We start from the raw sequence: 21,941 nt of genomic DNA, 5'->3' as shown, positions 1-21,941 counted from the left end.
AAATAAAAGATAAATACAGTGCGTGAAGGGATGAGGAATCTCAACTATTTTAAGGGAAATAAAACCATTCTTAAAACTAAATGGAAATTCTAGAACTGAAAATTACAATACATGAAATTGAAAATTCAACAGATGAGCTTAAGATCAAGTTTGAGACTGAAAAAGAAATAGTCAATGACACAGCAATAGAAACTATGTAATCTGAAGTCTAAGAGAAAAAAATTGGAAAAAAAATAGAAGCTCAGTGACTTTTGGACAACACCAAGTGGCCTAACATACATGTAACTGGAATCATAGAAGGAAAAGAGGGAGAGAAAGGGGCAGAAAAACGTTATTGGTGAAACAGTGGTTAACATAATTCCCAAATTTGGTGACAATATCAACCTACATATTCAAGAAGCTCAGTGAACTTCAAGCAGAGTAAATACAAAGAAAACCACACCATCACAGTCAAACTGTTGAACAGCAAAGATATAGAGAACATTTTATAAGTAGTCAGGGAAGTAAAAACACATTACATAGAAGGGAACTAACCATACAAAATACAGCTAATTTTTTTATCACAAACAAGGGAGAGATTCAGAGGTAATGGAACATCTTTAAAGCATGGAAAGAGAAAAGTAAAAGCCCAGAGTCATACGTCCAACAAAATATTCTTCAAAACTGATGCTAAAATAAAGATATTTTTAGGTTAAACAAAAAAAAGCTGAGAGAATTTGTGAGCAGCAGACCTGCATTACAAGAAATGATAAAGAAAATTTTACAGGATGAAAATAATAATACTGGATAAACATGCCAACCTATATACAGGAGGAAAGAGCACCAATAATGGTAAATATGTAGATAAGCATATTTTTATCTCTTAAGTTTTTTAAAAAACAATTGATTTTTTTAAATTAATTTATTTATTTTTGGCTGCGTTGGGTCTTCGTTGCTGCACGTAGGTTTTCTCTAGTTGTGGCGAGCAGGGGCTACTCTTCATTGCGGTGCGCGGGCTTCTCATTGCGGTGGCTTCTCTTGTTGTGGAGCACAGGCTCTAGGCACACAGGCTTCAGTAGTTGTGGCTCGCGGGCTCTAGAGCACAGGCTCACTAGTTGTGGCGCACAGGCTTAGTTGCTCTGCAATATGTGGGATCTTCCCAGACCAGGGCTCGAACCCGTGTCCCCTGCACTGGCAGGCAGATTCTTAACCATTGCACCACTAGGGAAGTCCCATCAATTGATTCTTTTTAAAACATTTCATTGTATTATTGGGTTTATAATGTGTTCCTAAATATAATATATAATCATAGCTAAAGATGAGGGTGTAAAGGGAACTACACTGGTGTAAAACTTTACGTATTACATAAAACTTACATATTATATAAAAGTACAATAATAATGCTAATAACACTTTAAGAATAGATATTGTAATTTGTGGCCTTTGTAAGATATCTGAAGATATAAAAACACTAACCATAACAGAAAACACTGATAAATTGTACTTTTTCAAAAGTTAAAGTTTTGTTTATCATAGGACACCACTGAGAAAATGAAAAGGCAAAAGCTACAGACAGAAGGAACTATTACACACACATACATGTATTTCTGCATGCATATGTGTATATTATATGTTAAATATTATATAAATATATTCATGACATGATCTCATGTCTAGCATACACAAAGAACTCCTACAGCTCAATAATAAAGTGACCCCCCAAAAATAGCAAATGGGTAAAACATTTTGACGCTTAACACACACACACACACACACACACACACACACACACACATACACACACACACACGCAGAAAACATATGGACAATGGACAGACATATGAATAGTGCTCAACACCTTTATAAAGAAGGGGAAGGCAAATGAAAACCACAAGGAGATATTATTTCTCATACACACACTTAGAAAGACTAAAATAAAACAAGACTTGACAATACAAATGTTGGTAAATGTGTACAACAACTAGAATTCAAACGCACTGCTGGACTCTAATGCTACAACCATTTTGAAAAGCTCTTAGTCAGTTTCTTATAAAGGTCAATGAACATCTTTCCATATGACCCAAGCAACTAAAAAGAAGTAAAAAGAATACAAGACTGGGTGGACCGAAAAAAGGAAGAAAGGAAAAAAGGAGGGAGGCAGGAAGGGAGATAAGCAAAAAAGTAACAGGCTGAAATTTACACTGAGACAGTTATACTCAATACACTGAAAAATTTCTGCTTATCATTCAATCTCTTTAATGAATAAACAATTCCAAGTTTACTGGAATTAGAAAAAGAAGCCACATCAATACCTCCTGCCCACCAAGACAAAGATCTGAGGTCTCATAACACCCTACTAGTACCTTCCTCTAAGGAACTCTTTTATTTTAAAAAATTGAATTAAATTATACACACACACGTTTCCCCCGTTACACAAAAGTACAGTGTTCCTACGAAACCTTTTGTAAGCTGAAATGGCGCAAAGCAAAGAAGCAATTACCTTAGGACACATCTTGCTAATGGATTTACAAAATAAATCAAGATAAAGCATAGATCCCAGAACACAGTTCAAAGTTACGGTGGCTTGATGCTGAGATGCTGCATGTAGTTCCAGGAAAGAGCTTGGTGGTGCCACTCTCACTGCCCATGGTGCACACTGCCGCTATGACAGCCCCCCTTGCTGCAAAACCAATGCTGAACAGTATTTTTGCTTTCTGCCCTTTTTTTTTTTTTTTTATAAAAACGAAAATCCTCTTCAGATTTCTTTTGGTTAGCAAAAACAGGTACTAATATAGGTTTTTCATAAAAGCGAAATGATATAAAGCAACCTTTGGAAAAGCAGGGGATGCTTGTGTGTGTGTGGGTATGTACATAAATATACATCAGGGGTTTGAACTGCATGGGTCCAGTTATACGCAGATTATTTTCACTAAAGACACATTACAGTACTACTTGATCCATGGTTGGTTGAATCCGCCAGATGCCGAAGGGTGGATACAGAAAGCCAACTGTTAAGTTATAAGTGGATTTTCAACTCAAAGGAGGATCGGCACCCATAACTCCCACAACGTTCACGGGTCAACAGTGTATGTATGTGTGTACATATATACAGTGTTATGTATGTGTGTACATGTATATACAAACATGTATATATACACACATATACATTTTATATATAGTTAGAATTATTCGATATAACAATTCTGTTAATGCTATCTAACGTCACAACCCTACGTGATGAAATGACTGTTATCAGAAGAGTAAAAATGTCACCTGGCAGAGAGAGAGACAGCTATATAAAGCAAGGGGGAATGGAGGGAAGGTAGGAAGGAGGGAGAAGCAAACACATCTGTTATCACAGCTAAATAATTCCCCAGCGTCTTTAGCTCACGGTAAAAATACTGAGTCGTGAGAAACCATCCTTGTCAGAAGGTAGCCCGAGGCCTAAAGTTAAATTCTCCTAAACATGGCCACGTGAAAGGGGAATGTTACATAGTCAATACAAGAAAACAGGAAGGGTAACAGCCCAAAGATAAACATTTTGTATTTTTTCAAAACAGTTTATGATTCCTGCAATGTTGTCACAGGCAAACCTAATAATCTCCTATTAAAAAGGTGGAAATTAAGTAAAGGTGTTTTCTACTTTAGGTGTTTAACCCACTCTGTAACCGGAGACACTCAAGTGTCAAAATGAAGGTTATACATTTTTCCTCTCAGGGGAAAAGAAAAAACATTGAAGTTATTCATTAAAATTAGAGAAGGGTTTGTAGAAACACCACTGACTTTAGTATAGTTATAAATGTATTATTAGAAAATTAATTTGTTTTCTTAATAGCTTTATTGAATTTTTTGCATACAGTATCTATTATGTCCTAAGAGCAACTATTTTAACCTCATGAAAGTTCAGCTACATTATTCATGAGGACTGTTCAAAAAAACTGTGACTATTTGCAATTAGTTTATCTATAATCCCAATCACTACCAAGATTATCCTCAACACCTTTCTGAAAAAGAGCAACCACACCCTTCTCAAGGCTCCTTTGGATTCTTACTTGTTACAGCCATCTGGCCTGCTGTCAGAAGGGCCGACCACAGTGTCCATGAATGTAGCAACGTTGGAAAATCCTGCCGGCAATTCATCCCATTCATCAAATTTGATGCCACTGCCCAAGGAGTAGGTGCCTTCACCACACTTACTGCATACCTGGTTCTTCATTTCTAGATACTCCCCAGAAGCACAGGAGAAAGCTGGAAGGCAGAAGAATGTATAATCCATTAGTCATCACACCCCCCATCAATTTCCTCCCCTTCACACTGTCACCAGCATTATTTTTATAAGGCTCTGATCAGGTCACACCCTAATTAAAGCTTTCCAAAGTCTCCCTTATCACTACATGCACTTCACAGTCTGACCCCGACCTATTTTACCGGGCTCATCCCTTGACCCATTCTCTTCCAACCATAACAAAATTCTTATCACTCCCAGAATATTTCATCCTCTTTCTTGCCGCTGTGGTCTTTCTTCTGAGATACTGACCAACGCACCTGCTCACCTGGAAAACTCCCATTCATAAGTCAAAAAATGACCCTCTTCAGAACAGAAGATGGGGCCTTACCCCACCAGGCAGTCAACTGTGCCTCTCTCTGTGCTCCTGCAATACTCCTCTCATAATACCCCCCTTAAAGATAGACAGACGGATGGATGGATAGATAGATATCACTTATCAATTGATGTGAGACTTCAAGCTTCCAGAAAGCAGGGATCATTGTTATTTTTGAATTCCTAATTGTACCGGGCAAATACTGAGTGCAAATAAAAGGCTGAACCAGTGAGTGACATAAACATAAAGGGGATAATGAGAGGGTAGTGCTTCACATGCAATAGCCAAACAAGTATCTCCACCATGAATCCATGTTTTCACTATTCACGACTCCCACTGAGTCATTTCCACAACCTCCTTCTTTTTACTGATGTCAAGTTCTGTGCTAATGTTCAGAACTAGAACCAGAAAACAGCAGCCATAGGAAATGCGCAGGACAGCTGACACAGTTATAGGAAAGATGGCAATTCTGCCACTAAGTTATTATTCATTCAGCAAATGCAAATCTATGTCCCCCAAGAGTGTGGCTCGGTGCTCAGAGCAGTATTAGTCACTCAAACGTAGCAAAGAGCTTTCTAATCCTTTAATCAGGATATTAAAGAAACAAGAACAAAAGAAGACCTCTAAATTATCCAATGAAGAAAAACAAATCTCCCAGCAGAGAGCGAAGCAGCAAAACTTCACATTTAGATAAACTCCCTTTTAGAATACATTTGGAAATGTAACAAGAAATAAAACAAGCTAACTTTGAAAAAAAACGAATTAAAGAAATAGAGCTAAAACACACACTCATCTACTTATCCACTGAATAAATGTTTTTCTTCAGAAAAGCTTACGATGCTGTACAATGAATTTCTAACCCTCAAATCAATATCCCTAAATTAGCAGAACATCAGAAAATAAGGAAAGGTTAGGCAAAAAGTATTGCATGCTGGCTATAAGGTCAAAACTACCTTGGGGTCAAGTTGTACCACTCCCTAAATCTGTGACCTTGAGTGAGATACGTCACCTCTCCGGGTCTCAGTTTCTATCTCTGAAAAAATAAGATAATAATCATAGTGCTGCCTGATAGAGCTATAATGAGAAACTAAAAAATAGTATAAAGTGGTTAGCACAGTGCCTTGCCTTTAATAAATGCTCACAACACGTGATTATGATCACTACAACATACCAAGAAAGAAACAGTTATAGAAAAAAATTTATTTTACTTTTTATGGTTTATAGGTCTTCTAGCAAACTGATAAAGAATACCATAAACCAAGAGCCCACATTACACTAAATCAAGGGTCAGCAAACTAGAGCTCACAGGCCAAATCCGGCCTGCTACCTGTTTTTGTAAATAAAGTTTTATTGAAACACAGTCATAACCGTTCATATACATATTGTCTATAGCTGCTTTCACACCGCAGTGGCAGAGGTGAATAGCTGTGAGAGAGACTGCACTGCCTCCCAAACTGAAAATATTTACTTTCTGATAAAACAAAGTTATCTTTGAAGACAGTTTAGTCTAGTGTCCAAAACCAAACTTTTAACTTAAATAGTAAGAAGTAACTTTTTATGATAAGTTGTTAAAAGGGACCCTAGACTCTAAAAAGGAGATGATTGTGTTTGTATTATTTCAGAGAGTGACCATTGCCCTTTAAAGTCATTAAGAATATCGCCAACTCTTTCGGAGGTATTTCTCTAAGGTCAGAAGGAAAACTGAGAGATAACGTTAACAGTAAATGTATTGAGTATAACACAGCCAATTCTTTTTACTCACAGTAGTTATACAAAGTTATCGTGAAAACTAAACTGGCAAATAATGAACCATTGCTCCTGGGGAAAATACAGGCTTAGGCTCCTATGATTCTCTAGTCACAATATCTTCATCAACAAGTCACAGTATCATCTTCATCAATATCTTGTTTTACGGGTTTTTCAGCCAGAAAACATCTTATTTAAAATACATTGTTGATTCATTAACATTAAACTTATGGCCAACGGCACTAATACTTATACTTGAACTAAGCTTATTTAACAAGTGAATTTTCTCCAAAAGGCAAGGGACAGCCTTCTTGCACTTAGGATCACTAGCCAGCACTTCAGCACTATTTTAAACAGTAAGATCACCAATAAAAGGCATAAGAATGAAAAAAAAAAAAGGCATTCAATAGACTGTGCAAACGACATTGTTGGTAGTATGCGAAATGAAATAAGGAGGCAGCCTGTCACCGTCTTCAACCTCAGCTGGGACCACATGGTCGGGTGACTCATTTTTACTGCTCTGTACATGTCTGCAAATGACAGTGAAAGTATTACATGGACTGATTTGAGAGTTACAAATAAATTTTTTAAGGTAGGTAAATTTGCAAATATGGAATCCATGAATAATCAGGATTGATGTGTTTTAATAGACCTGTGAAGGAGAAAGATACTATGCCCATTCGCCAGAAGCAGAAATTGATGCACAGTACATTTAAATAACCCTATTAGAAAATTATCCAAAAAAAAAAAAAGAAAATTATCCAATTAACAAGTGGCAAAGATGATATTCAAATTTAGCTCTCTGATTCCAAAGCTCACGTCCCAAGAAAATTCAATTCAAGCAATATTATAATCAATGCCAAAAGGGCAAGTAATGTCAAATTAATTCATTATTATATTTCACATCTTTCTTCATTTGCTGTCTTGAACTGTTAAAAAATATTCATGTGCATTATAAAGCAATAACAATTCCCTACCCCCAGGTATCTTATGAAATTTTTAATATATTATAGCTGAAACACACACATTTACGAAATATTTTAGCAAGTTACTAACTTCCATACGCCTCAATGTCCACGCCTATAAAAGGAAAATAATAGTAATATCTATCTCCAAGAGTTTTGGGAGTAAATGAGATATTCCATATAAAACATTTAGCACTGTGCCTGACATAAAGCACATAATAATTGTTAGCTGCAATTATTAATAATACAATTCAGGGGTCTGGAACAATCAGAATTCTGCCACTGGATTGATGATTTTACATCTCTTTAGAATAATTACATGGTCAAAGTTAGTTGAATAGGTATAGGGCCTTTAGTAATACAGAGAAGCTAAACAGTCTACAGCTTTTTGTATTTTAATTATCACCTCCTCCTCAATCTTTTTTTCCACCCTGGAAGCCAGCTCTAGAGCCACATGTCAAAGGAAAGGAAGAGCCACACGTTCTTATTAAACACAATTTACTCCATGAGATGATGTCAACACGGCCCTACCGACCTGTTCAGGCAGGCACCAACAAGGACCAGCTTTTCCTTTTCTTATACCTTCTGTCCTAACCACATCTACTTTCTACTTTGACACTGCTTTCTTGGCCTTTGGTTTTTAGTTGAATTAGAAGGGTTTTTATAATCTTAAGGACTATACTCTTCATTCAAATTTGCTTACAGTACAACATAAGACTTCTTAAAATTAAAATATAGTTGATTTACAATGTTGTGTTAGTGTCTGGTGTACAGCAAAGTGACTCAGTTATACATATATATACATATTCTTTTTCATATTCTTTTCCATTATGGTTTATTATAGGATATTGAATATAGTTCCCTGTGCTATACAGTAGGACCTTGCTGGTTATCTATTTCATATATAGCAGTTTGTATCTGCTAATCCCAAACTCCTAATTTATTCCTTCCTCACCCCCTTTTGCCTTTGGTAACCGTAAATTTGTTTTCTATGTCTGTGAGTCTGTTTCTGTTTTATAAATAAGTTCATTTGTGTCATAGTTTAGATTCCATATGTAAGGGATATGAGATGTATGGTATTTGTCTTTCTCTCTGACTTACTTCACTTAGTATGATAATCTCTAGGTCCATCCATGTAGCTGCAAATGGCATTATTTCATTCTTTCTTATGGCTGAGTAATATTCCATTGTATATTTGGATCACATCTTCTTTATCCATTCATCTGTCCATGTACATTTAGGTGGCTCCCATGTCCTGGCTACTGTAAGTAGTGCTGCAGTGAACATTGGGGTGCATGTATCTTTTTGAATTATAATTTTCTCCAGATGTATGCCCAGAACTGGGACTGCTGGATCATATGGCAACTCTATTTTCAGTTTTTTAAGGAACCTCCATACTGTTCTCCATATTGGCTGTACCAATTTACATTCCCACCGACAGTGTAGGAGGGTTCTCTTTTCCCCACACCCTCTCTAGCATTTGTTATTTGTAGACTTTTTAATGATGGCTATTCTGACTGGTGTGAGGTGGTACCCACTGTAGTTTTGATTTGCATTTCTCTAACAATTAGCCATGTTGAACATGTTTTCATGTGCCTAGTGGCCACCTGTATGTCTTCTTTGGAGAAATGTCTGTTTAGATCTTCCGCCCATTTTTTGATTGGGTTATTTGTTTTTTTGTTATTGAGATGTATGAACTATTTGCATATTTTGGAAATTAAACTCTTGTCAGTCGCATCATTTGCAAATATTTTCTCCCAGTCCATAGGTTGTCTTTTCCTTTTGTTTATAGTTTCCCTTGCTCTGCAAAAGCTTATACGTTTGATTATGTCCCATTTGTTTATTTTTACTTTTATTTCTATTGCTTTGGGAGACTGACCTAAGAAAACAATGCTACAATTTATGTCAGAGAATGTTTTGCCTATGTTCTCTTCTAGGAGAACGATATATACTCTACTATACATAATATATATACTATAGAGTATATATACTATATACTACTATAAAGATAGAAATATGCAGGTGTGGAAAAAAACATTTATATCCATCTGTCCCCAACCAGCAAATGGCTGGGCAACTTACTTAACCCTCCTTGCCTCCATGCATTCACATTCCAAGGATGACACGGCTTTCCCCTCCTCCTTCACAGGACTGTTTGTGGTCCTATGAGAAACTGAAAACCACTCTGAGAATAAAATATGACATGAAAATTTAAAGCTTTACTATCATCATGCAACCACCCCGTACAATGTACCAAATAATAGTCTCTGAATTGAATCATTTATATGCTGATTATCATCTATGATTTATGCCTAACAATAAAGAACATCTATTTTTAATCTTTTCATCACAAGGACCTCTTAGTGTTGCTTTTCTTCCTTCAGAGACCTCATGCTATGGAAGACGATGGCTATGCCATGGAAGATGATGGCTATCAATTACCTTTATTCATAATTCATCCATTTTTGCTACTTTCATTCAAAGTTATTACTAAAATTTCTTTTCTAAACAGTAAACAGCAATAAGAAGCAGTAATAAAATTTTCAGTTTACTTGTTCAATGAGATGCTGATGGTATAGGGAGCCTATGCACTCTCATTACAGGTAAGTATATGGGAATCACACTAAGTCACTCAACAGATATTTCTTATCTAGTATTTAGTAGGCAAACACTAGGCACCAAGGGTATTTTGGTGAGTAAGATGGAAATAGTCCCTACTCTCATGGAGCATCTAGTCTAGTCTAGTCTAGACTTATCTTCCTCAAAATAGACTGAATTTACATTTCACTAAGATAAATTCACTGTAAAACTATCATATCTGTTAACCTAAGTTAATAGCTAAATAAAAAACAGTTACATATATTTATTGGGAAATAATTAAATCACTTCCAGAATTAAGATGAGCCAATACGTCTATTTTCTTCAATTGTCTCATTTCATTTACATAAGATAAATAAAACAAGGTTAAAGCTGCAGGCATTGTCATTACTGAATATACAAGAAGAAAACTCTTCCGACTATTACTATTATTCACGGCCATTAAGGAAGGTACAAACAGGGAAAATAATGCACAGATTGTGGGTCTCAAAAATGATAAATTTTACCTTCATCAATCATTTAGCCAATCAATTATCATTATCAGATAATTAAAGCTTCAACTGCCCACCAGGTTTATAATTCTTCCCACAGAAAACAAAAAGGAAGTAAGAAATGGCATCTAAAAAGAAGGTGGGGGCTTCCCTGGTGGCGCAGTGGTTGAGAGTCTGCCTGCCGATGCAGGGGACACGGGTTCGAGCCCTCGTCCGGGAAGATCCCACATGCCACGGAGCAACTAAGCCCGTGCGCCACAACTACTGAGCCTGCGCGTCTGGAGCCCGTGCTCCGCAACGGGAGAGGCCGCGATAGTGAGAGGCCCGCGCACCGCAATGAAGAGTGGCCCCCGCTCGCCGCAACTGGAGAAAGCCCTCACACAGAAACGAATACCCAACACAGCCAAAGATAAATAAATTAATTTTAAAAAAAAAAAGTATTAAAAAGAAGGTGAACATCGGCTTCAATCCAGCAAATCTCGGCTGCTCTTCCTCCCTCAGTGCCAGTAACAAGGAGAATGCTCAGACATTTTCTTTTCTAAGTTCTTATTTGCGAAATTCTTAAAGAAGAAAAATAATTTCTCTCATTTTACAAAAATGAAAGTGAAACAGGAAGACTCCAAAACAGTACATTAAAAGAGGCCATTTCTTATGATCCAGCAATCCCACTCCTGGGAATATACCCAGACAAAACTATTCAAAAAGATACATACACCCTTATGTTCGTTGCAGCACTGTTCACAATAGCCAAAACATGGAAACAACCTAAATGTCCATCGACAGATGAATGGATAAAGAAGATGTAGTGCATATATACAATGGAATACTACTCAGCCATAAAAAAGAACAAAATAATGCCATTTGCAGCAACATGGATGCAACTAGAGATGATCATACTAAGTGAAGTAAGTCAGAAAGACAAATACCATGTGATATCACTTATATGTGGAATCTAAAATATGACACAAATGAACCGACCTACAAAATGGAAACAGACTCATAGAGAACAGACTTGTGGTTGCCAAGGGGGGTGGGGGGAGGGAGAGGGATGGACTGGGAGTTTGGGGCTGGTAGATGCAAACTATTACATTTAGAATGAATAAACAACAAGAGCCTAATGTATAGCACAGGGAATTATATTCAGTATCCTGGGATAAATCATAATGGAGAAGAATATTTTAAAAATTCACACATATTATACACATATTATATACACGTGTAACTGAGCTGCTTTGCTGTAGAGCAGAGAATGGCACAACGCTGTACATCAGCTCTACCTCAATAAAACTTTTTAAAAAGAAAAAGAAAAAGAGGCCATTTCTTCCTAATGTTCTTATTCACTGAAGGCATTTCTTCCCCTTGGCTGAAGGGAATCTTTGTTCTGTCTCATTGAGATTTTATTTGTCGTGTGTTTTTCTTGTCAAAATCCACAAGGCAGCAATGCAGGCTGATTGTGAGTGCATCACCTGTCTGCCATGTTCAAGATAAGGTCGGAAGAGAATAACAGAAGGTAACACTATGCAAATTCTAACAGCAGCAGACACTGCAGTGTTCCTATGAGGAGTAAATATTCATGAGCATTGAGGAGCTATATTGGTCTACTCCACTCTAATTCACAGGTGATGGAATATGAGGCATGACGTGATCATAGAATGAGTAAATTATGATATGTAATAACACTTAAAACTATCAGAATGACCAAAAGGGACTTTCGAGATCACCTGGTACAAACCCTCCCAATCTGGATGCCAAGTTTCCTCATCTGTGTGACCTAGAGCATCTTAGTTCAACTTTTCTACAGTCACCACAGGCAGACTCACTATCTATGAGTCTCATGACTCCTATGACTCTCTACCTAATAAATAGACTCCCTGCAGTACCAGGCAGCCAAAAGATTTTATTATAGCTAAGCTAAGAAAAATCCACTGTTCGTATTTGAAGTAAAGACGAATAGCATTCAAAAAACATACCTCTGCCCCAGAAGTCAAAAGACGTGAGTTCTAGTTCCAGCAGGGCTGCCTGGTCACACGTGGAGTTAACACACGAGCTGCCGTGCAGAGTCTGAAGTGGCACAGTTAAATGATCAGAACCGAATTCTTAAAGCCTGATGCTACCAATAACCACCTTTAACTTTCCATTAAGACTTGGGGATGAAGATGGGGGCCACGGAGATGTTTGTAAGTTCAGATTTGTGAAATTCCTTGACAGAGAAGGGAGAAAAAATAATTTTCACCTCTCATTTTTCAAAAATGAAAGGGAGACAGGAGACATACAAAGCAGTACATTAATACAAACCACTCTGGCCAATGTTCTCTAATTCACTGTTCTCTGAAAAGAATATTCAGTCAGAGGACTGCCTCTCCATCTCTGAAAATGAATTCTCACCTCTAACATTCTTTCCAGCGAATGGGTCCTCACAGAACCCTAACAGCTAGGATGGTGTGACAGTCACTGCGCTTTGCAGAGAAGACTCATCAGCCAGAATACCTGCTCCCCCTCCTCCCCACCCCCCAAAAAATATCACCAACTCCTGGTGTTACATAGAAAACTGATCCAGGTAACACCACTGCTATAATCCCCATTAAATTAGTGGAGCCTAGATTAAAATTTCCCATCTTTTTTACAAGCAAAAGCTAACTAAGGTAGATTCCATCTTTAAAAAAAAAAACCCACAAATGTATTTTATTGTGGCTTCTTGACTTCAGTGTTTGATGGGGAAGACGACAAATTCCAGTTCATCGAACACAGGATGACACAAGGTTTATGGGGAAAAAAAATCTAACAGCGAAGGTCAGGGGAAGGAAAATGTTGAGAGTATTTGATGAGGTCACCAAAGAGGGAAGAGCGATGCATCTGTGAAATCAGTTTTCTCAACTTCCAATTACGTCCCACCACTTTGATTCTTATCATCCTGAACTTTTCCTCTTCCTTAGAAAGTGTCGGTCACCCTGTACTTCCTGATAGTTTCTCTGCCCTTGATTTTGCCGTTTTGAGGGCTGAGTTCTCTCATCTCCTCATAAAACACTTTTTTTCAAAGAAGCTCCCTTGACCATAGCTCCCATCAGACACAGTTGATGTAAAGCCTGTTTCTGATCTGTTATCGTAACAATCTCATGCGTTGCTGCCTTTCATCCACCACTCGCGTGTTGCTGAGCAGATTTAACTCCAACACTCTTCCCACCTGGAATATGATGCGTCAACATCCCAAACTAAGCCTACTGAGGACAAAATGTTTCTGTCCTTTCATAGGTAGAATAAAGTTTTACTACTCTGATTAGATCTCCGTGTTTCACCTATGGAAACGAAACACCGAAGGCAGTCTCTAATTTGATGGCACCAAGGTTATTCAATCAACAAATATCCCAGTGTTTGCAGCTGCCTTAGGATCCAGGAGAGGATGACGGCTCCTCTCCTCTTGGGAAGAATGAAACAGGACTCTATTCTAAATTAAGAATTTCTGTAGTTGAAAAAATACCGATATTTTTCTAATACATGTTAGATAATGAATGCATACTATATGTTATCAAGCACCAACAGTTTTCTAGACACAGAAAAAAAAAAAAAAAAACGCTAAGCCAGGATATAAGCAGTTATATCCTCATTGTATTTGAGGATATAACACAAATGTGCCTTAAATTCAGAACGTTATTCCCTTACCTTTCAGAAAAATAGACACAATTAAGAATAAAATCTATAAGCAGGTCAGTAATCAATTAAAATAAACCCCCAAGCAATATATCAGAGCCTTTAGAGGCCATCTTTTAAAAACTCCACTTACCTATAGGAGATTTGCATCATATTTCTATCAAGAGGTAAATGTAAGGTGACCACAATGCCTCAAGAAGGGGCCTAACAACTTGTTCAACAAACACTGTAGTCCTGTCCAAAGAGGCACGACAACACAGGGGTTAAGAACACGGACCCAGGAGGCAGACTGCTCAGTTCCAAATCCCAGTTCTGCCTTTGACCTACCTGTGGGAGGTATCCCAGTGCCTCCTTCACAAGGTTGTTGGGATGACCGGGTTTGACTGAATACCTGTAAAGCATTTACAGCTCTGCCTGACATACAGCAAGTAAAGATTGGCTATTATACATTTTATTGTTATTTTCACTGTTATATTATTATATAATTATGACTCCGGGCACTATAGATTACATTTATCGTTCCATTTAAAGCCCTCAAACACCTGCGAATAGCCGTCTCCAGGTTAAAGTCCTTGGTGTAACACACTGAGCCTATGAGATCTGTCAGAATCTCTGTCCCTGCTCACATTCTCCCTGAGTGCCATCCTCCCAGACCTCCCAGAGCCCCCAGGAAAACCCAGTGCTGCCTCTAAGTTGCACCTCTGCCGGCGTTTCCTCTGCCTCAAACGCCACTCTGCTTCATCGAGTGCGTGAACACCTTCTTTCAGGGTTCGCCTCAGAGATCCTCAGAAAATTAACACGTACGGCCCGTTAAGTATGGCATTTAATCCCTGTCTCAACTCGAAGTCAGGGCACAGTTTTTCAGATAAACCTGCCAGGGGTCAGATAACTTTCCAAGGTGATTCAGTCTGCATTTCAAACTCACACCTGCTTCACTGTCAGGTCCTCTTGACTCCCTCCCTCCCCGGCAAGATCACGCTAGGTATTTGTATCTATCTTGCACTTTGCCCCATACTCAAAATAATTTATTACTCACGGGTTCCCTTATTAGAATGAAAAGTCCTGGAAAAACAGGAATCTCTTGTTCATTTATTTTTGGATCCCTATCATCAAGAATTTAGGAAATACTCAACAAATGTTTAGTGAACAAATTAAAACTCAATAAATACCTGTGGACTAAATATTTTGCTCAAGACATACAAGTCTGTTGCAGATCTGGGGTTTCATCTGAGGTGTATATCACACCTGACCACGAACTGTGGGAGGCCTGGGACTGGACACCCATGCGGTAATGGTCCCACTGAGACTTACAGAGCAAAGAAATTGTATGAAATTAGTTAAATCATAGCACAAGTAACAACATATAAAAATTTACTAAATTAGCCTGCCATGTGTATTTAAATCTGTGTTCCTCCAAAAACGTTATATGCAGAAATTAGCAAAAGGTTGCAACTACCCATTGGATAAAAGAGTCCTATAATCAAATATACTTGGGAAACTCTGGGTAAAACAGAATGCAGTTAACACACAGTAAATGTTCTATAAATAATTACCATGTTTCTCAGAGACTTTATTATGAAAATGTGGTCTGCATCCCTCCATCAAGGGGATACAGCATTCACCATTTTTTAAAAGTATTGGTATTTCACAACAAAAAAACCTCAACACGCTTTTTTTGTTAACATGAAATATTTCTTGGGACGAGTATTCCACAGAACAGACTTCCAGCATGCTACGCAATCACCATTCAATACCAACGTACTCAATTTGCCCAGAGGCACTGGCTGCCATACCAATAACAACGCTACACAACTGAAATAGACTAGATATTGAATCCTGGGGAAGAGCCTACATTTCAAAGAGCTATGATCCCCCAAAAATGGATTTTTAAATATCCCACCCAGGAAGCTAAAGGCAACTCTCTTTCCATGAGAATCCTTCCTCTCTTTCAACTCCAAACTAGAATCAAAAGATGTTGACTCAAACTGTCACCTCTGCTTACTCCTTAAGGCCCATGAAATGTAGGTTATGACAATAGATCTGAGAGACACAGTGGAAAAAGGAAAACAACTGTAGTCAAGGGGTTTTTTTTCTAACCTGTATATAGCATTTCTTAATCTAAGAACCGAATATTAGTTTATATAAATACTGAAGTACAAGATTAAACAATGCCCACAATACTATAACTTGATGCTAACATACCAAATGGGATTACAAATATCTTAAATAGTCATCCCCAATTAGAAAATGATGCGTTAAGCTTGAAGTCATGGGCGGAGAAAGACGGGAAGGAGTAAGCAATAGAAGATACACACTCCCCAAAGGAAGAGACAGCTTATGTTTATTTCCCTTCAGTGCTCTAGACTTTTCTGAAACTATGTACGGCAATAGGTAAAGGAATTCTCTCCTCACTCTTAGTAGCCAGGCTTTTATTTCTAAGGTTTGGTTTGAAACAAAAAGTCCCTTCTCCCCTCTGTGGTTGGTGAGAGAAGAGAGAAGAGAGAGAAGAAGGAGGGAGAGAAGGTACCCCATCCAGGCAACCATTCCAAAATGACTATTGTTTTTGACAATCTAAGAAAGTCAAGAGGACACCCAGAGAGTCAAGGGAAGATTTTTTAAACTCTTATGCAAGAGGGAAGTGACGCAGCAGTGGAGAAGGGATGGAGTCAGAACAGGGGTTATATCCCCTCGTTCTGGGAGGAGGCAATGAATGCCTTGTTCAGGAGTGACGTGCTACCTGCAAGCTGTGCCTGAGTGATGCCCACGGACACAAGACTCAGCAGCAGGGCTTGGAAGAAGCAGCAAAGTTCCCTGGAGCTAAGCCTGGAGCCAGCAGAAGGAAGGAGCGAGATGAAGTCACTTCAGTGGCCCACTGCAGCACTGCCTAAGACACTGAGGTTTCCAGAGCAGGGGGGACAGCAGGACAATGAGAAGCTGTGTCAGTTAATAACCAGAGGTCTCTGCATCCCACTTCCTGAGGGCAGCAAGCCTCAAGCTCACATACAGTCCTGGGATCTGCCACAGCAAAAACTGATGCCTGACTTCTCATTAACTTCACTCAGAGCCTTGTAGCCAGATTTTACATGATTTTTTAAAAAAATAAAGATATACTATAGCTTGCCCATCAATTCTATTTTTAAAAAATGTACAGGTGCTACATAAACATTCCCATAATCCCTTTCCTAAGGAAAGGCCTCCTCTACTGCTTCTTTCTGAGAAAGGGGGAAAGATCTAGCTAATTACATTTTGAAGAATCTATAGGAATTTCCACCGAGGCCACATTCTGGGTTTTGCTTCACTGAGAGACACTAGGATCTGGGGAAATTATATCTCACACAACCATCGCCCTAAATATTTTTCACTTACTTGAAGCTGCCACGTTCCGCGTTTTTCTTTTCTTTCATGTGGCCCAACTGCTGGGCCATATCATAAAAATGTAACTGCTGAGTCTAGTGTCTGTGGGCACCACACCCCCCATCGCAGGTTTGGGCCTCACTCTGGCACAGCTTGCAAGTAACATGCCACTCCTGAACCCCAACACTTTCATCCTCTTTTATCCTTGAAGCACAAACATCGAATACCTTCCCTTGACGATGGCCAGCGACAGACCATTATGCCACACCATCCCCACCCCAATGGGGCCCTGGAAGCTCCTCCAGGCTGTCAGCTTCAAGTGGCAATCTAACTCAGTGGGTAAGAGACAGGCTCTGGAATCAAACATGTCTGTACTTGAACCCCAGATCTGCCATGTCCTGGCTATATGACCCGACCTGCAGTAACTTATTTCACCACTTTAAGTCTGAGTTTTCTCATCAGTAAAGTGGAAATACTAAGACTAGCTATCTGAGACGGTTGTTGTGAGGATACAACAGAAAATGATGCAAAGCTCCAAGCACGATGTTTAGCATGTAATCTGTATATGAGAAATGGTAGCTATTACGAGCAGTAGAAAATCTAAACCACTGAAGGAATATTCAGTTATTACCATAACTGCCTTCAGCAGTGAGTTTCAAAATAACGTGCCTTTACCGTACAAAAAAAAGTCACAATCAGAGGCCAGACTAATAACTTCCAGAGCTGATATAAGTATACGACACAAAAATACGTGTAAATTCAGATTTCAGACAAACTACCAAGATAAAAAATGCCCCAGCCACCACATAAGTAGTATCATTTCCAGGTATCATTTTTAAAGTAAGTACTATCATCGTTCAAAGTGATAAACAACTAATACTGAGTTTACTAGACCAAGTTCTTAGAGCAGTTCAAGCTGTTATGTCAAATTCATGACATTATCTGTGGAAGATCATAGTAAATAATGAGCAAAAACATCCCTGGCAACATTCAAATAGAAATAATTTGTATTGAAGCATCATTTCTGAAACAGATTTTTAAACCCTTGGCCAATAAATTTAATCACTAGTGTCCTGGTAAGTGTTGAACAACCGGCTCTCAAGAGGCACCTGATTTGTAGTGTTTGCCAATTCCCATGGTGTAAATACTCCACCATGGCCCATTTCAAAGGAACAATCAGTTCTCAAAAGCCAATGCCAGACAACAGCAACACACCACTTAGATACAGAGTAGTATTCAAAATGCTTACACATTCCACCTCAATAGGGCTGTTTACAAGGAACCAAGGAATTAGCCTACAAGTAAAAGGCAAATATAGATAAATGATATACGGATTTTCTAGGAGGGTGACAGAAGCAATTTTGCAATGAGCTAATTCCACAGGCAATACTCAGGCTGTTTCCCTTTTAACTGCAATCCTCCCTCACTGAGAGCTGGTCCTCTTTCTGCACAGGTGGCCACATATACCCCAGCCTTGGATCATCTTCATATCCACTGACCCCACTATCCTCTTAAGATTTTTGCTAGACCCAAGTCTTTCTCTGGTTACCTGGGTTCTTAGGTTCTCTCTGTATTCATTTAATATCATTCACCAAGAAATAATGGCTTTCTTCCTTAATTTTCCTCCGAAGACTTGCCGTCTTCCTGTCTCTCTTTTATCAGTAAACCCACACCTATGCTAAAACTCCTCCAACCGGTAATAGAGATACAGTTTCTCTATGAAGAGGAAGGAATTAGCTCCCCATTTAATTAATTTGCTTATCTGCTCTTTCAATTTGGGAACAAAAGAACTCAGGTTTTAGGAATACCATTTGGAAGGCTGCAGGAAAACCAAAATAATCTCTCTGTCTTATTCCAGCTTTGAACTCTAGGACACCCCAAGACGACTTCACTGTAGGAACCTGTGACTCACCAAATTCAAGGATTTTAAAAAGTAGAGTTTATAAATGAAAATAAATTTCATGACATATTTCTGTTAATTCAAAATGTTGCACTTCAAACTTGTTTAATTGCTAAAAGACAAGCTGTTGAATGTGATAGTCATCAATTCTCTACTCTCTCTGTACGTTACACTATAAAGTCAAATTATAATATTTCTATGGCAAAAAAAAAAAAAGAAATCCATTGCCAGATGAAAGCGTGTGTATGTGTGCTGGTGATGAAAGCACAACAATGTGACTGTACTTAATGTCACTGAACTGTAAACTTAAAAATGATTAAGATGGTACATTTTATGTAATGTGTTTAACAATATTATGCGTACCAAACGTTACTACGTGTATCAAAAATCTTTGAAAAGTCTCTTAAAATGTAAAGAAAAAAAGAAATCTATTAAATAGAAATTCTGCCACTCTGCCCTTTAGAATTTCAAGTAAGACAGTAAACCAGATTTTTTAAAACAAATAAATAAAAATAACACCCTTTAATATTGCCTGTGTCTCGTTACAGACCAGACATAAGGGCACTGAGTGTCGAGAAAGGATGCTTTTGCTCTGCTAGATCAATGTTCCTTTTTTCAAAGGTCTTTTATATGCACTACAAGTAACTTCTCGCGCTCATATGAAGGGCTTACGGTTTAATCAGGAAAACAAATGGTCAAAAAGTCAAAACGTACTGCATTCTTTGCCTCTCACTGGGTCAGGCAGGCCAGAGCAGTCCACTGCAGAATTCGGAATGGCAACTCTCCATCTGGAGCCACTGCTATCACATTCTGTATATTCAAAGTGGTAATCTTCCTGCAAATAATCACAAAGACAAGCCTTTGTTAGAGCCAATTTTAATGGGACAACTGCGCTTTCTCAGTCATCCCTAAACCTGCCTGGAAGCCTGGTTCCAAACTGTTCTCTCTGCTTGACCCTTATTCTTCCCCCACTCCATCCATACCAAGCAGTATTTTGATCAAAAATGTACCATGCCAGGCACTGAGTAGGCACTGAGGATCTGATGAGGGCCACGACAATAAGCCACTCATGGGGTGACCAGGGAACTGTAGTCTCACCCACCCCAAAAGGTAACAGCAAATGTCCCTATTTTTTGCAGGTTTCTTAAGCTCTAAATCATTGATAGATATGAATGTAAAAGCAAAATAACCCTAGGAAATTGAAGGCTGTCACTGTCCCAAATTTTTCAAAGAAAGAAATAGGAGAACTGTTCCCATTGACCTAATTTCTCACTCTGTTTAAAATTTAACAGAAGGTAGAATGATTAATCATCCAAATACTAACTAAAAGACTACCGGTTTTTAAAGCAGCTCTCCCAGGCTCAATCTCCCCCACCACAGCAAGCTGCCTTCAATCACAGACTGTAACACAGATCATTTATTACAATCGCCAAATAAGACTAACCCACTTGTCTCTGGCCTCTATCTTCACTTGACCTCCCCTGCTCAGAGCACATTACACCCGTGAGATGCTTGAGCTGAGAGGAACGAGGACAAAATGTCATTAGACGTTTCAAGAATGAGAGAAGTTATAAATCTACTCCAAAATATTTCAGTTCAGTATCTTAGGAGTTGCTAGTCTGCTTAATCTACTCTGTTTGCCTCCTTTACTGTATCAATGACAGGAGTGAATGGAAATATCGCCACATAACCATCAGGAAACCAGGTGGGGAAGTCTGTGTGTGTGTATGTGATGTGTGTGTGTGTATACATGGAAAGAATACCAGTTAAAAGGTAGGTTCTAGAATCAGGTCTGAGTTTGAATTGACATTTCATTCCTCCACATACAACCAATGTGCTATATTGGACAAGCCACTTTACCTCTCAAAACAACCATATTTTTCATTGGTAAAATTACAATAATAGTATTTCCTACCTTATATGGCTCTTGTGGCAGTTAATTGAGATAATGTCTGTAAAATGTTAGGCATGTTAAGCTACACTGGGTTAGCACTTATTAGTGGTAGAATTATTATCCTTCTTAAGGGCAATGTGGGTATAGAGCATGATATAGGGAAGGAGCGAGTGGTAACAGGAAAAGGCGCAAACAACCTGAGTCTCTGTTTCCCCCGCTTCAACTTCTGCACACACTTATGATACAACGAGAAGGGACTGAGAGTTAGAGAAGGTGTAATCACCAGGCTGGAAGCAAAGCCTTATGCTGCATTAGGACTCTCCCCAGAATTAAGATTCAGTATATACTTCAGGTAATCATCTCTGAAGAGTATTTTTTCCACTCAAAATTTTTTTTACAAAGTTTGGTAACAGATGATTTAAGATTAAGTTATTTGACAAGAGTCTAGATTTCAAATATGTTTTACTGCCAACTGAGGGCAAACCTATACATGTTAAAAAAAAAATCAATAAAAACTGCCAAATGGGAAAGGCTTCCCAGAGGGAAAGATGGGAGGAAGGAGGGAGGAAGGAGGGGGAAAAGGGAGGAAGGGAAGTAAGAAAAGAGGAGAGGGACGGAGGGAGGAAAACATAATAAAGGTCACTAAATTTGACAACATACAAATGTTAAACACTGTACACCAAAAGTCATCATAAACAAAAGGGAAAGGTAAACAACAAAACAAACTGGTGAAGAAACACACAGCAAAGGTTGACTAACTTAAGAATA

At 38.4% G+C, this 21,941-nt stretch overlaps 1 protein-coding gene across 2 annotated transcripts in view; it reads right to left on the bottom strand.

The window, feature by feature from the left end:
* ELAPOR2 (endosome-lysosome associated apoptosis and autophagy regulator family member 2) overlaps positions 1-20,088 on the bottom strand; it is an 89,290-nt gene extending 69,202 nt beyond the window's left edge. For both annotated transcript variants that reach the window (XR_009504880.1, XM_059932860.1), the window contains exons 1-2: positions 19,994-20,088; positions 4,032-4,227 (exon numbers count right to left, since the gene is read on the bottom strand). Coding sequence is in view for 1 of the 2 variants with exons in the window: in XM_059932860.1 (XP_059788843.1) it covers positions 4,032-4,195 (164 nt within the window). In the remaining variant the exon portion in view is untranslated. The remainder of the gene's footprint in view (positions 1-4,031; positions 4,228-19,993) is intronic.
* Positions 20,089-21,941: the final 1,853 nt, after the last annotated feature.

The sequence above is a fragment of the Balaenoptera ricei genome, chromosome 9 (assembly GCF_028023285.1).
Source record: "Balaenoptera ricei isolate mBalRic1 chromosome 9, mBalRic1.hap2, whole genome shotgun sequence".
In the NCBI taxonomy this organism is placed as follows: Eukaryota; Metazoa; Chordata; class Mammalia; order Artiodactyla; family Balaenopteridae; genus Balaenoptera; species Balaenoptera ricei.
This window is presented reverse-complemented; position numbering and strand designations above follow the sequence as displayed.